Source organism: Mobula hypostoma, chromosome 14, assembly GCF_963921235.1.
Source record: "Mobula hypostoma chromosome 14, sMobHyp1.1, whole genome shotgun sequence".
Taxonomy (NCBI): Eukaryota; Metazoa; Chordata; class Chondrichthyes; order Myliobatiformes; family Myliobatidae; genus Mobula; species Mobula hypostoma.
This window is the reverse complement of record NC_086110.1, coordinates 20329523-20344976: the sequence shown is the minus strand read 5'-3', so window position 1 is coordinate 20344976 and position 15454 is coordinate 20329523. Positions and strand designations below refer to the sequence as shown.

The 15454-nt window shown below is 42.6% G+C and overlaps 1 protein-coding gene across 2 annotated transcripts; it reads left to right on the top strand.

The window, feature by feature from the left end:
- The first annotated feature begins 1454 nt into the window (after positions 1-1454).
- Positions 1455-15244, top strand: LOC134356461 (tubulin polymerization-promoting protein family member 3-like). Of its 2 annotated transcripts, XM_063067416.1 has the most exons (4): positions 1455-1475; positions 2603-2754; positions 7906-8059; positions 15056-15244. In XM_063067416.1, the coding sequence occupies exons 1-4, from the start codon at positions 1455-1457 to the stop codon at positions 15242-15244; spliced, it is 516 nt and encodes a 171-aa protein (XP_062923486.1). The 2 variants fall into 2 exon arrangements, with proteins under 2 accessions (XP_062923486.1, XP_062923485.1); XM_063067415.1 differs by lacking the exon at positions 1455-1475 and having other exon boundaries at positions 2564-2754.
- Positions 15245-15454: the final 210 nt, after the last annotated feature.

The window sequence follows — 15454 nt, the reverse complement described above, 5'->3', positions numbered from 1 at the left end:
AAGGCATAGGTTTAAGGTGAGAGGAAGGCATGTTAAAGGGGATCTGAGGAGAAAGTTTTTGATATATATAGTAATGATTGATATCAGGAACACACTGTCACAGGAAGCAGTGTATCTGATTGCAATAATCCTGTTTCAGAGGGACCTGGACAGGGCAGGGCACAGAGAGACTTGGACCTACAGTACAGCAAATGAAGATTAGTGCAGATGGAAAAAGTGGTCATCTTACAAATGGTTTACTGAATTGAATTGACTTTATTACTAACTTCCTTCAAATACATGAGGAGTGAAAATAAGGATAGTCAATATAGCATAGAAATACAATTGTGTCAGCATGAATTAATCAGTCTGATGGCCTGGTGGAAGAAGCTGTCCCGGAGCCTGTTGGTCCTGGCGTTTATACTGCAGTACCGTTTCCCGAATGGTAGCAGCTGGAGCAGTTTGTCACTGGGGTGACTTGGGTCCCCAGTGATCCTTTGGGCCCTTTTTACACACCTGTCTTTGTAAATGTCCTGAATAGTGGGAAGTTCACATCTACAGATGCGCTGGGCTGTCAGCACCACTCTCTGCAGAGTCCTGCGATTGAGGGAAGTACAGTTCCCATACCAGGCAGTGATGCAGCCGGTCAGGATGCTCTCAATTATGCCCCTGTAGAAAGTTCTTAGGATGTGGGGGCACATACCAAACTTCTTCAACCGTCTGAGATGAAAGAGCTGCTGTGGTGCCTTTTTCAAAACACAGCCGTTATGTACAAACCACGTGAGATCCTCGGTGACGTTTATGCTGAGGAACGTAAAGCTGTTCACCCTCTGAACCCCAGATCCGTTGATGTCAATAGGGGGTTAGCCTGTCTCCATTCCTCCTTTAGTTCATAACCAGCTCGTTTGTTTTTGCGACATTGAGGGAGAGATTGTTTTCTTGATATCACTGTGTCAGAGTGATAACTACCTCTCTGTAGGCTGCCTTGTTGTTGTTTGAGATTAGGCCAATCAGTGTCGTGTTGTCAGCAAATTTAATTAGCAGATTGGAGCTGTGGGTGGTGAGACAGAGAGATGACTCTATGACAATGAAGTTGATTTCTTTATTATCTGGATGGGTTTGGAGCTCATTAGCTTCCTTTCTGCACTCTCTACTAAGAAAACAGGGTGCATCTTTTTTTCAGAAACCAAATAAGTGCATAAGCCCTCAATCTGATTTACAATAACCTCTCTGGGCAGTGAAGTAAGGAGGTTGAACATTGAAGAGATTACTAGCAATACTGGGCCAATTGAAGGTTAATGGGTGACCTTTGACTTTATCACCATTATCATTATTAAATATTATACAATCTGGAAAATTATTTGGCAAAAATCAAATCATAATATTTATAAAAAAATCCTTCCACCAATCAGATCTCAGGATTCAGATGATAATAATGGGCATTGTTCACTTTATTGCACAGCTTTGATGTTGCCATGGCTGCAGAAGCAAGGAAGGTCAATGCTGCCCTTAAAAATTCAAACAAGAGGAATGATCCTTCTGTAGACGCTTTAGGATATTAGGTGAGCCATTTCAGGGGTATAAAATATAGTTCAAGTTTATCGGTTTTAAAATTAAAGAATTAAGTTATACTGTAGTTCTTTTTTGGCTTGGCTGAGTCTGAGAATTCTTCAAACACTGCTGAATAGCAAAGGAATGTAGGAAGGCTCCTCGCTGATGTACTTGCTCATTCGAACAGGTCTGACCAGTTAGCACAGAACACGAAATACTGAACACTACAGTACAGAAACAGGCCATTTGCCCACAATATCTGTGCCAACCATGACGCTCATTTAAACAGCACATTCATTTGTATATTAGATTAGATTCAACTTTACTGCCATTGTGCCGAGTACAGATACAAAGCCAATGAAATGCATTTAGCATCTGATCAGAAATGCAAAGAATAGTGTTATTTACAAAATAATTGCGAATAAAAAAGTGCTACAGCACACAAATATAAAAGTACTGAGACAGTACAATACGGATGCAATACTGCTTAGCGCTGTGATGTGAGGTTCAGCAGTGTCACAGCCTCAGGGAAGAAGCTCTTCCTGTGCCTGCTGGTGTGGGAGCGGAGGCTCCTGTAGCGCCTACCGGATGGGAGGAGAGTAAAAAGTCCACGGTTAGGGTGAGATGCATCCCTGATAATGCTTTTCACCCTGCCCAGGCAGCGTTTATGGTAGATGTTCTCAATGGTGGGCATATATGACCTATATCCCTCCAATTAACATACATCTATTCACTAGTTTTAAATGCCATTCTAATGTCACGTCTTACCCTTCAAGGAATACCTGATCATGTGTCTGTTTAAATGCCTTTTAAACTTTGCTAACCTTTAATCAGCCGTTTTGGTGGAGGGACAGTATTTCCCATTCATCAGCACTCTCTACTCAGTAAAGCAACTTCAGTGTAAAGATTGGAAATATTTCCATCTCTTCAGTTGTAGAATACAATTTCTTTTCCAATAGTTTTAGATAATTTCCTTTCAAATCCCTCTTTTTATTTTACACAGGACAACTGAATAAACCACAGAAACTGAAGAATGGCAGGAACATCAACAAATACGCAAGCTCTGCATGAGTCTTTCAAAAAATTTGCAATGCATGGGGATACTAAGTCAACTGGGAATGAAATGAATGGGAAAAACTGGTGCAAACTGTGCAAAGACTGCAACATAATCGATGGTAAAACAGTCACCTCAACCGATGTGATTATTCTATTTTCCAAAGTAAAGTAGGTAGCAGCCACTTCCAGAGTCAGAATCAGAATCAGGTTTATTCTCACTGGCATGTGACACGAAATTTGTTCACTTAGCAGCAGCAGTTCAATGCAATACATAATATAGCAGAGAGAGAGAGAAAAAAAAATAAAAATAATAAATAAACAAGTAAATCAATTACATATATTGAATAGATTTTTTTAAAAAGTGCAAGAACTGAAATACTGTATATTAAAAAAAAGTGAGGTAGTATTCACGGGTTCAATGTCCATTTAGGAATCGGATGGCAGAGGGGAAGAAGCTGTTCCTGAATCGCTGAGTGTGTGCCTTCAGGCTTCTGTACCTCCTACCTGATGGTAACAGTGAGAAATGGGCATGCTCTGGGTGAAGCTCAATAAAACTGCTTGTACTCATTTTATTGCATAAATTTGCTGAAATTTTCCTCACAATAGAAAGTACAACAAGCCAATTTGACAATGCAAATCTTGGACCGAGCAATGTGATGATTAGTCTGCTATTGTTTTCCTTATACTCGCTCAGTGCACTGCTGTAATGAAATGATATGTATGGATGGTATGCCAAACAAGATTTTCACTGTACCTCGGTACATGTGACAGTAATAAATACTAATTAAATGTTATTACATAATTCTCTATCATCCAGTTTATCCTCGAGGATAGCACTTACAATTCCATTCCCATCAGATTGGACTAAATATTGTAGTCGCAGTAGTCTACAACTCCCAGGAGCCCTGAGACAATCATAAAGTCCTGAGCAATTGAAGGCCACCAACAGAACAGAATACGTGAGGACAGTAAATAATAAAATTATTTCACTTCTCAAAGTTTAACCTATCCATCATTTTAATCCACCCACTCCAGCAAAGCAATCAACCGAGCATCGAGGTCAATGATGACAACATAGGGTTGAGAGAGCAAACTGTCAGTCACCTTGTCTTGGATGTTGCCAACCTTCATGCTTCATTTATCATCTGATTGTGCCTTGTGGACTATAGAAACGCTTTAGCGATTTGGACGTTCGGTCTCATAGAGTATTCAGCGTTTGAACTATAGGGACAGTAAGCGAAGATGCAGACTATGAAATATCAGAAAAACTCCCTGTAATGTGCGCTGTAGTGTGTTTACTTGTCTGCATATACACCTGTACTATGCAACATCATTTATTTTAGTGCTGTGTCTGGGGAGAAATGATAGACTGTAGGGATAAATCCAGCCAGGTTTCAAAGGGATATACAGGTACCAAAGGACCTGGGTGTAGATGGCCGCCTATCCTTGAGAGTGGTAAACATCTGTGATTCAGAATTCATAGAGCAATACAAAGCAATGTTGAACAATACAGAACACCAGTTAGGTCACAACTATAATCATGCATCCAATTCTGATAACCACACAGATGGAGATTCTGGAGAAAATACAGCGGAGATTTACTGGAATGGTTCTAGGGAGGAGGGACCTTTGGCCTCAAGATTTGACTGAAGAAATTGGTGGTTCTACACTCAGTGGAGAGGACTTTTGTTAAAGGTGTACAAGGTTTCATCTGGTTTAGGTAAGGTAAATATGGGGAAGCTATTTCCATTAGCAGATGGTTCAATATTTAAGGCATTGGCAAAAAAATTACCAGGGCAGCTTGAGAAAAATTGTGATGTGCCAGGATATCTCTGCAGGAGAGTATCCTCAGCCCAACCATCTTCAACAGCTTCCTTGAAGGCATTCCTTGCATCATAAAGTCTAGAGGTCTATTTTTGAACGGCTTGTCAAGCCTCATATCACAGCCAGCCTCCCCTCATCCCTGGATCCTCTACAGTTTGCTTATCGTCCAAATCGCTCTACGGAGGATGCAATATCCACCACACTGCACACAGTTCTCTCTCACTTGGACAACAAAGACACATATGCCAGAATCCTGTATATTGATTTCAGTTCAGCGTTCAATACCATCATCCCACAGAGACTAGTGGAGAAACTGTCGCTGCTTGGCCTTAACACTGCCATGTGTCGCTGGATTCCGGATTTCTTGACAGAGAGACCACAGTCAGTCCGTGTTGGCAGGAACATCTCTGACTCCATCACGCTGAGCACTGGATCCCCACAAGGCTGTGTGCTTAGCCCATTGCTGTTTACACTGCTAACACATGACTGTGCAGCCAGACTCAAGGGGAACCTGATCATTAAATTTGCTGATGATACCACAGTGGTGGGGCTCATCAGCAAAAATGATGAAACAATGTACAGGGAGGAGGTGAAACACCTAGAGAGCTGGTGCAGTGATAACAACTTGATGCTTAATGTCACCAAACCCAAGGAGATGATCGCTGATTTCAGACAGTCTCAGCCTGAGCACACACCCGTCAGCATCAGTGGCCCCACAGTGGAGAGAGTGGAAAACATCAAGTTCCTTGGGGTGCAGATCTCGGACAATCTCACCTGGTCCAGGAACACCACTGGGATTGTGAAACGGGCCCAGCAGAGATTGCACTTTCTGAGGAAGCTTAAACAAGCATCACTCCCCACTAACATCTTAACTACATTCTACAGAGGCGTGGTTGAGAGTGTGCTGACCTTTAGCATCACAACCTGGTACCCCAGCTGCAGTGCTGTCGACAAAAAAGCCTTGCAGAGGGTGGTTAGGGGAGCAGAGAAGGTTATTGGGGTCTCCCTACCTTCAGTCCAAGACCTCTTTCAGAGTTGATGCCTCCAGAAGACACGGTACATCATTAAAGACCTCTCACACCCTCTCCATGAACTGTTTGTTCTTCTGCCATCAGGCAATCGTTACAGGAGCATCAAAACTAAAACAAAAAGGCTACTAAACAGCTTCCTCCCACAGGCAGTCAGACTGCTAAATAGCTGCTCCACCTGACTCTGCCTTGGACACTTTTAACTTGCACTGGACAATTATAACTTGATTTTAACTGACATGTGGCTGTTGTGTTTTACTATTTACTGTTATGTTTATTATTTAGTTTTGCGTTTGTTATGTTATGATTGCACTGCTCCTGGGAAACGCTGTCTCATTCTGCCCTGCAGAGCTGATGTACGGTTAGAACGACAATAAAGTTTTTTTGAATCTTTGAATCTTTATTTGACCACACAATGTTCGGTTCCATTCACGACTCCTCAGCATACAAAACAATCCTTGTCTATACGCAGCAAGATCTAGACAAACGTCAGGCACAGGTAGCAGGAGACACTTATGCTTCTGAAGCACCTAGCAATGAATATCTTCCATATACAGAGCCCAATCATCCACCTTTGATATCGAAAGGCATTATCTTCAGCAACCCATTTCCCATCAATATCCTGGAGGTCATCATCGATTCGAGGCTGAATTTGACCAGCCACATAGATACTACAGCTGTGAGAACAGGCTAAAAAGTTAATAAACACAAGAGATTTTGCAGTTGCTAGAAAGCCAGAGCAACACGCACCGTAAAATGCTGGAGGAATTCAGCAGTTCAGGCACATCAGTGGAGAGGAATAAACAGTCAGTGTTTTGAGCTGAGACACTTCAAGAAGTCCGTTCATCAGAAGCCAAGTATCCCGCAACAAACAAAACACATTCCGATACCCCAAGGTCCTTCCATCACCTACCAGAATTTAGCAAGGTTCATGCAAATCCAACAACACTCAAGAATTTCAACAACATTCAGGACTATGCAGCTCACTGGATTAGTTCTGTATCCAGCACCTTAAATATTTATTCCCTCTGCCACAGGATCATGTGCTGGCCGGTGGTGTAGTGGCATCAGCACCAGGTTTTGAGGTGAGTGGTCCCCGGTTCGAATCCGGCCGGCTCCTTGCACGCTTTCCATCCGTGCTGGGTTGAGCGTCAAGCTAGCAACTCGGCCACATAAACAACAGACAAAATGGTCAAAGAACACTGAGGCTGTCTACAAGAAGCGTCAGAGCCGTCTCTATTTCCTGAGGAGACTGAGGTCCTTTAACATCTGCCGGACGATGCTGAGGATGTTCTACGAGTCTGTGGTGGCCAGTGCTATCATGTTTGCTGTTGTGTGCTGGGGCAGCAGACTGAGGGTGGCAGACACCAACAGAATCAACAAACTCATTCGTAAGGCCAGTGATGTTGTGGGGTTGGAACTGGACTCTCTCACGGTGGTGTCTGAAAAGAGGATGCTGTCCAAGTTGCATGCCATCTTGGACAATGTCTCCCATCCACTACATAATGTACTGGGTGGGCACAGGAGTACATTCAGCCAGAGACTCATTCCACCGAGGTGCAACACTAGCATCATAGTAAGTCACTCCTGTCTGTGGCTATCAAACTTTCCAACTCCTCCCTTGGAGGGTCAGACACCCTGAGCCAATAGGCTGGTCCTGGACTTATTTCCTGGCATAATTTACATATTATTATTTAATTATTTATGGTTTTATATTGCTAGATTTATACTCTATTCTTGGTCAGTGCAATTGTAACGGAACCCAATTTCCCTTGGGATCAATAAAGTATGTCTATCTATCAATCTATCTATCTATCTAAATGCTAAAAAAAGGGCAAGGTTGCCACAAGGCGCGTAGGGGAATAACAACAGTCTCATAGAGGACACAGTCTGTCCATCTATAGAAAGTACAGTCGTTACTGCTCTAATCTACTCTGACTGCACCTCCCAGACAGGCTACCTCGGTCTCCATGGCCACATGGGAACATCTCAAACTCCAGGTTCCCTGGCAAATTGCACACCAACCTGCTTTGGAAACGTTTTCTTTTTTGCAGCTGGATCTTGTCTCTCTCTATCCAACAGCACAGCTGGAATCTCATCACCTGAAGAACTGCAACATTTCAACAAGCTGACTTCTGAATGGCCAACAGGGATTTCCAATAAATATTAGCCTTGCTGTTTTGTCCAGTTGTTATTGCTGAACAATAATTATATTGTAGATGTTAGAAAAATGAGTCTAGAACTACTGGTTACATTCAATATATCAGGTTGCATCAAATGAAAGAGAAACAGATTTAACATTATAGATTTTTGAGCAATAATCATATTTCAGTTTTTTTTCTCCATAAACGCTGTTTGACTTGCTCAGTATTTAAAACATCTCCTGCTTTGTATTTACAACTTTTAATGCCAGTCCAATCCGGAAACAATAAGAGAAAGTTAATCTACAATTATGTTTTAATTCCAGGGCCAAATCAGCTCGGGTGATCAACTTTGAAGAGCTTAATGCGGCTCTGAGAGAACTCGCTCCAAAGAGGTTCAAAGGACAAAGTCAAGAAGATGCACTTCAGTCAATTTATGGTTTAATAGCTGGAAAAGACCCAGCTAACCTCGGAGTAACAGTAAGTGTCTTGACCCAACCTAATTACAAACTCAGATCTGAAGTTGAATCATGCAGTTTCAAATGTCTCCATAAGATTCCATTAACTTCCCTCGAGTTTCTGGCTTTTATATTGAGATATTGAACACTTAAAATTCCTGAACTCATTCTCTTCTTCTGACTGGAACCAATATGAATGAAGCAGACTTTGGTTCATTTCTGTCAGATTCTCAGAAGATATACAGCCATGTCATCGACTTCCTGAGCATATTATCTACTGTATGTATACTCAGAACACAGAGATAATATAGATCACATCACACACATTTGTACATCTGTATGTGCTCACAGAAACTTATATCTGTCACAGACACATTTTCATATGGTGTCAATTCAAAACAACGATGTGTGTGTTTGCAGCAAAATACTGGGCAACCCAATTCCGCGATCTTAATTTCTAATGGATGAAATGTTCAACTGGAGAGCACTCTCCAGCAGAGAGCTTGAAATGAGACTTGGAACTTATTTTTTATGAAATGCTTAAATCAATCCCTCTGTAAAGAGACTTCTGGGGCCATTATTTTCCATTCAGGTCAAACCATCAAACTATGCTATGGCAGGCTTTACATGGTGGGCAGATGAAGTCCCTCAAAGCAAATTGGTAATTTAGCCAGCTTACACCCAGGACACACTACAATCAAGCATGTTACAAAGTGGTTCAGAGCTTGGTTACAGGCCTTTCAGCCCATCAGGTGAGCTTCAATCATAAACTACCCATTTATTCCAATCCTAATCGATCCTATTATCCCTGCATTGCTTGGATTCATTCACTCTTTCCCGATCACTAGGGGCAATTAGTGATGGCCACTTAATCTTCTTTGGGGTGTGGGAGGAAAGCAGAGCACCTGGAGTGTAAACAAATTCCCCAAGACTAGGATTGAACCGGGGTCTCTGGCGTTGGAAGGCTGCAGCTCTACCCACTGCATCAGTGTACTGCTCTTTGAGCTGTAGGGAAGTTCCTACAGTGTTGAGCTTCTGTACGACTGATGTGCTCACCCACCCTCAATGGAGGCAGAGCATTGAACAGTAGTTACTCAAAATATGTTATGTACTCCTTCTTGAAAAGTCTGCCCAGTACAATATGCGATGAAATGCTCCAAGATTTTTTGAGTGTATTTGTTGCCATCCTTTGACTTCACTTTGAGGGAATTCTTAAAGCTCAAATCACTTGGGAGTACTTGCCAGCAATTGCAATTAGTCAAAAAAACACAAGAGATTCTACAGATGCTGGAAATCCGGAGTAACACACAAAAATGTGGAAGGACTCAGCAGATCAGGCAGCATCTATTGAAAGAGATGAAGTATCGACATTTCAGGCTGAGATCTTCATCAGGACTCATGAACTGATGAGGGGGTCTCAGTCCGAAACGTCAGTTCATTATTCCCTTCTGTGGATGCTGTCTGACCTGCTGAGTTCCTCCAACACTTTGGGTGCAATTGGTCAAAGATTCAATGGTAATCTTGGGTGTTTCAGCCAACAGAACATAAGATGTTGTGGATGAACATCAGAACAGGCATTCAATGAATAAATTTTAAATGAAATCACCTTGAATTCTTGAGAACACTGTCCAAGCTGACAGTGGGCTCTGCAACAACACATCAGATGGGATCTAAAACCAGCACACCAGCCCCCCCTCCAAGATCCAGATTCTGAATCTAATTTGAGTACAAGGATATTTCAGTTCAGTGATTTTTTTCTCTGTTGCATTTTCTATCCATGGAAAGGTTAGGAATTATCTGTAAAATCTCATTGTAAGAAGTCAACGGCTGTAACACACAAGATGCCAGATGCATTGATTAGTCAGGCCAAGAATGTTGGCCATTTCCCATGGAAACCGGCCATCTACACCACTTTTACAATGCTGGTGGCTCTTCCCAAACCAAGTGATTTTATTGGCTGTGTGTACGTGTTGAAGGAATCAGCAGTGTTCAAAGGTGTGGGCCTGGGGGTGGAAATGTGGAGATCCACCTAAATGATATCCCACTCGGGAACAACAATATTTCCCATGCCAGAGAAACTCAGCTGCCACATGACCATAGTGTATCATATCCCACAAACAAGTGCTAGTTACTCCGGTAACTGCATGATTCCACCAGGCTACAGTTCTGTGGTTTCACAAAGCAAGTCATGTGGTAGGTGGTTGCTTGAAGATCGAGTCTACCCACTGGAATGCTTGCTCACGAGTACCTGTAATATATCCTCCAGAAAATAGGTTACAGCATTTCTTTCCACCTCCATGTGTCCGTCCATATTCCTGTGCCCCTGAATCCCCTGGACTGTGCTCTTGCCATTGTGTGCGTGACCATGAAATGTTTCATACAGGACAAACCATCTTCGGCACCAAGATGGACAAAAGCATATTTCTGGAAGCAGCCAAATAAATGTGCACCGTAACGAAGCTTTGGAAAGATTCTCTTGGGTGCCGAACAGCAGATTTGCAGACTTGTAAGTCAGAGAGAGAAAAAAATACAAGTGGAAAGTCAAATCTTAGAAGAAAGGCTAATGATTGGCATGAGCTTAGGGATTCTCTGCGTCTTCCAGCCATTTCCACCCACCACTCACTCAGTCTCTTAGCCAGCTCACTATTTGGAGAATCAAATACAGATATATTGGACAGAATGAATCCCCTGCTACTTGCAGCATTATCCTTGAAGAGAATCAACATTAACAACTATACGTGTTAGAAACACAGAAACATAGAAAACCTACAGCACAATACAGGCCCTTCGGCCCACAAAGTTATGCCAAACATGTCCCTACCTTAGAAATTACTAGGCTTACCCATAGCCCTCTATTTTTCTAAGCTCCATGTACCTATCCAAAACTCTCTTAAAAGACCCTATCGTATCCGCCTCTACCACTGTTGCCGGCAGCCCATTCCATGCACTCACCACTCTCTGAGTAAAAAATTTACCCCTGACATCTCCTCTGTACCTACTCCTCAGCACCTTAAAACTGTGCCCTCTTGTGGCAACCATTTCAGCCCTGGGAAAAAGCCTCTGACTATCCACACGATCAATGCCTCTCATCATCTTATACACCTCTATCAGGTCACCTCTCATCCTCCGTCGCTCCAAGGACAAAAGGCCGACTTCACTCAACCCTTTCATAAGGCATGCTCCCCAATCCAGGCAACATCCTTGTAAATCTCCTCTGCACCCTTTCCATGGCTTCCACATCCTTCCTGTAGTGAGGTGTCCAGAACTGAACACAGTACTCCAAGTGGGGTCTGACCAGTGTCCTATATAGCTGCAACATTACCTCTCAGCTTCTAAATTCAATTCTACGATTGATGAAGGACAATACACCGTATGCCTTCTTAACCACACAGTCAACCTGCGCAGCAGCTTTGAGTGTCCTACGGACTCAGACCCCAAGATCCCTCTGATATACACCACACTACCAAGAGTCTTACCATTAATACTGCCATCATATTTGACATACCAAAATGAAACACTTCACACTTATCTGGGTTGAACTCCATTCTGCCACTTCTCAGCCCAGGTTTGCATCCTATCAATGTCCCGCTGCAACTTCTGACAGCCCTCCACACTATCCACAACACCCCCAACCTTTGTGTCATCAGCAAATTTACTAACCCCACCCCTCCACTTCCTCATCCAGGTCATTTATAAAAATCACAAAGAGAAGGGGTCCCAGAACAGATCCCTGAGGCACACCACTGGTCACCAACCTCCATGCAGGATTTGACCCATCTACAACCACTCTTCGCCTTCTGTGGGCAAGCCAGTTGTGGATACACAAAGCAATGTCCCCTTAGATCCTATGCCTCTTTACTTTCTCAGTAAGCCTTGCATGGGGTACCATATCAAATGCCTTGCTGAAATCCATATACACTACATCTACTGCTCTTCCTTCATCAATGTGTTTAGTCACTTCCTCAAAAAATTCAATCAGGTTCGTAAGGCACGACCTGCCCTTTTTAAAGCTGTGCTGACTATTCCTAATCATATCATACCTCTCCAAATGTTTATAAATCCTGCCTCTCAGGATCTTCTCCATCAACTTACCAACCACTGAAGTAAAACTCACTGGTCTATAATTTCCTGGGCTATCTCTACCCCTCTCTTGAATAAGAGAATTTGATAGAATGTAAGTGTGTGACCCAACAATCCCCCCTATCAGTGAACCATTGTCCGTCCCTGAATCTGCTGCAGTTGTACGTTTTGATTTGAATACATGCTCAGTATTCTTCAGGATGCCATATGTAATAGGTAACGGTCCAAAGCATAGCTTCAACAGAGAGTCCCTTGCCAAAATGTAGGCCCATCGGTACATTTGCAAAGTCACAAATTGCAGTGTATTAACCTTTCATGGTCCTTCACCGACTTGGGACGCCAGTAGTTTATCCACAAATAGTACATCAGGCAAACTGAAGGCTGACTGATTTTACTAGTTTCTTCCTCACCCCTTGACAGTAATTGAGCCCGTGGTCCTTAAGCAACCTCCACCCAGGCAGGGTAAAGACATAAAAAAGTTGGGAATGTGTTCCCCTGCTGGACAGGGAGAATTCTTCCTTCTTATTTAGCACTCTGGAAAAATAACCTTCTGCTTCATGATCTTTGTTCTGCTTTAATACATTGGATGGGGACGAATCAGAATGAGAATCCGGTTTATTCTCACCGGCATGTGCTGTGTAATTTGTTAACTTAGCAGCAGCAGTTCAATGCAATACATAATATAGAAGAAGAAGAAAAAATAATGATAAATAAATAAGCAAATCAATTACAGTACTAATTTGCTAATTTTTACTAATTTTATTATTTTTAATATTTAGTATTTGTAATCCAGGGAGCGGGAAGCGCAGAATCAAATATCACAGTGATGATTGTACGTTCTAGTATCAATCGTTTGGTGACAATAAAGTATAAAGTATATGCATATTGAATAGATTAAAAATCATGCAAACAACAGAAATAATACGTATTCAAAAAGTAAGGTAGTGTTTGTGCATTCAATGTCCATTTAGGAATCAGATGGCAGAGGGGACGAAGCTGTTCCTGAATTGCTGAGTGTGTGCCTTCAGGTTTCTGTATCTCCTACCTGATGGTAACAGTGAGAAAAGGGCATGCCCTGGGTGCTGGGATCCTTAATAATGGATGCTGCCTTTCTGAGACATCACTCCTTGAAGATGTCCTGGGTACTTTGTAGGCTAGTACCCAAGATGGAGCCGTCTAAATTTACAACTCTCCAGTTTCTTTCAGTCCTGTCCAGTAGTCGCTCCTCACCCCCACCCCCATACCAGACAGTGATGCAGCCTGTCAGAATGCTCTCCACGGTACAACTGTAGAAGTTTTTGAGTGTATTTGTTGACATACTAAATCTCTTCAAACTCCTAATAAAGTATAGTCGCTGCCTCGCCTTCTTTATAACTGCATTGATATGTCAGGACCAGGTTAGATGCTCAGAGACCTTGACACCCAGGAAGTTGAAGCTGCTCACTCTCACCACTTCTGTTCTCGCTGTGAGAATTGGTATGTGTTCCTTCGTCTTACCCTTCCTGAAGTCCACAGTCAGCTCTTTCATCTTACTGACATTGAGTACAAGGTTGCTGCTGCAACCCCACTCCACTGGTTGGCATATCTCGCTCCTGTACACCCTCTCGTCTCCATCTGAGATTCTACCAACAATGGTTGTATCATCAGCAAATTTATGGATGGTATTTGAACTATGCCTAGCCACACAGTCACGTGTATATAGAGAGTAGAGCAGTGGGCTAAGCACACACCCCTGAGGTGCACCAGTGTTGATTGTCAGCGAGGAGGAGATGTTATCACCAATCCGTACAGATTGTGGTCTTCCGGTTAGGAAGTCAAGGACCAATTCCAGAGGGAGGTACAGAGGCCCAGGTTATGTAACTTCTCATTCAGGATTGTGGGAAAGATGGTGTTTAATGCTGAGCTATAGTCGATGAACAGCATCCTGACATAGGTGTTTGTATTGTCCAGGTGGTCTAAGACTGTGTGAAGAGCCATTGAGATCGAATCTGCCTTTGACCTATTGTGGCAATAGGCAAATTGCAATGGGTGCAGGTCCTTGCTGAGGCAGGAGTTCAGTCTAGTCATGAGCAACCTCTCAAAGCATTTCATCACTGTCGATGTGAGTGCTACCAGTCAATAGTCATTTAGGCAGCTCACATTATTCTTCTTAGGCACTGGTAGAATTGTTGTCTTTTTGAAGCAAGTGGGAACTTCCACCCGGAGAGGTGAGAGTTTGAAAATGTCCTGGATCATTTTAACTTATTCATTCAAAACCCTAAACTCGCTCATTGCCGCATAATATTGTTTCTTTCTTTCAAACACTGACTAGGCTTGGCACGGGAATAAAAACTTACTGATATCACTCCTAGTTACCTCCGGCCAATTTCATTAAGTACAGTACCTCACTGTTTGACTCCTACTGTTTCATTTGCAACATATTCCAAACATACTTTTTCCATATCACATATTATACTTCCTGAAAGACTAGTGGATGGAATATTCCATTCAGTCTCTCAATCTCTCCTCACAATATTGATCCGGACGCTGGACACTGAAGGCTCATCCTAGTACTGTCAATAGCAGGTGGTGTTTGAATCCCTCCTTACTCATTGGCAGTATTCAATGACGAGAACATTTGGCTGATTGGCCAAAACGTCCCCTTGACCATAAGTTGCTTTAACCTTCTGAGGCTCCTGCATCATATATTCCCATTTTAATAACCCTGGCGAAGCACAAGGTCCTAATACTTCCATTATCTTCAAACCTTTCCTCAAATGTAATCATAGTCTCTTGTGGAACTTGTATGAATGCAGCAGTTTGTAGTCCCTCTTTATCTGTTTTGGACATAAAAATGTAATCTCACCCATTTGCCCAGTGACCTCAATGCAAATTTATGGTGAAAACGACAGATATTTAAAAAAAAATCTAACCTTTTCAATGTCGTTTCTCCTTCTAGGTTGCAACTAAAGGAGGTGGCATTGAAAGATTGACAGACACCTCTAAGTACACGGGTTCCCACAAGGAACGCTTTGACGAAAGCGGAAAAGGCAAAGGGATCAGTGGCAGGGAGTACATAGCAGAAAATACAGGTTACGTTGCAAATTACCAGGGTGCTGGAACGTATGACCAGAAAGTGAAGAAGTAGAAGTCGATTAGATGCTTCCACTAAAGGACAGAAGGACACCTGCACTCTCTGCACCCTCTTCAGTTGCTTAACTTCTCTAGCGTTTACATTAAAGGATTAAATTACATTTCTACTTTTACTTTTAAGTGCCTTCTTTACTGGTAGAAAGTGTGACTCACTGCTCCTGGTTCATCATTCCTGTCCTAAGGCGGCGAGCTGTGCTCTGTTGCT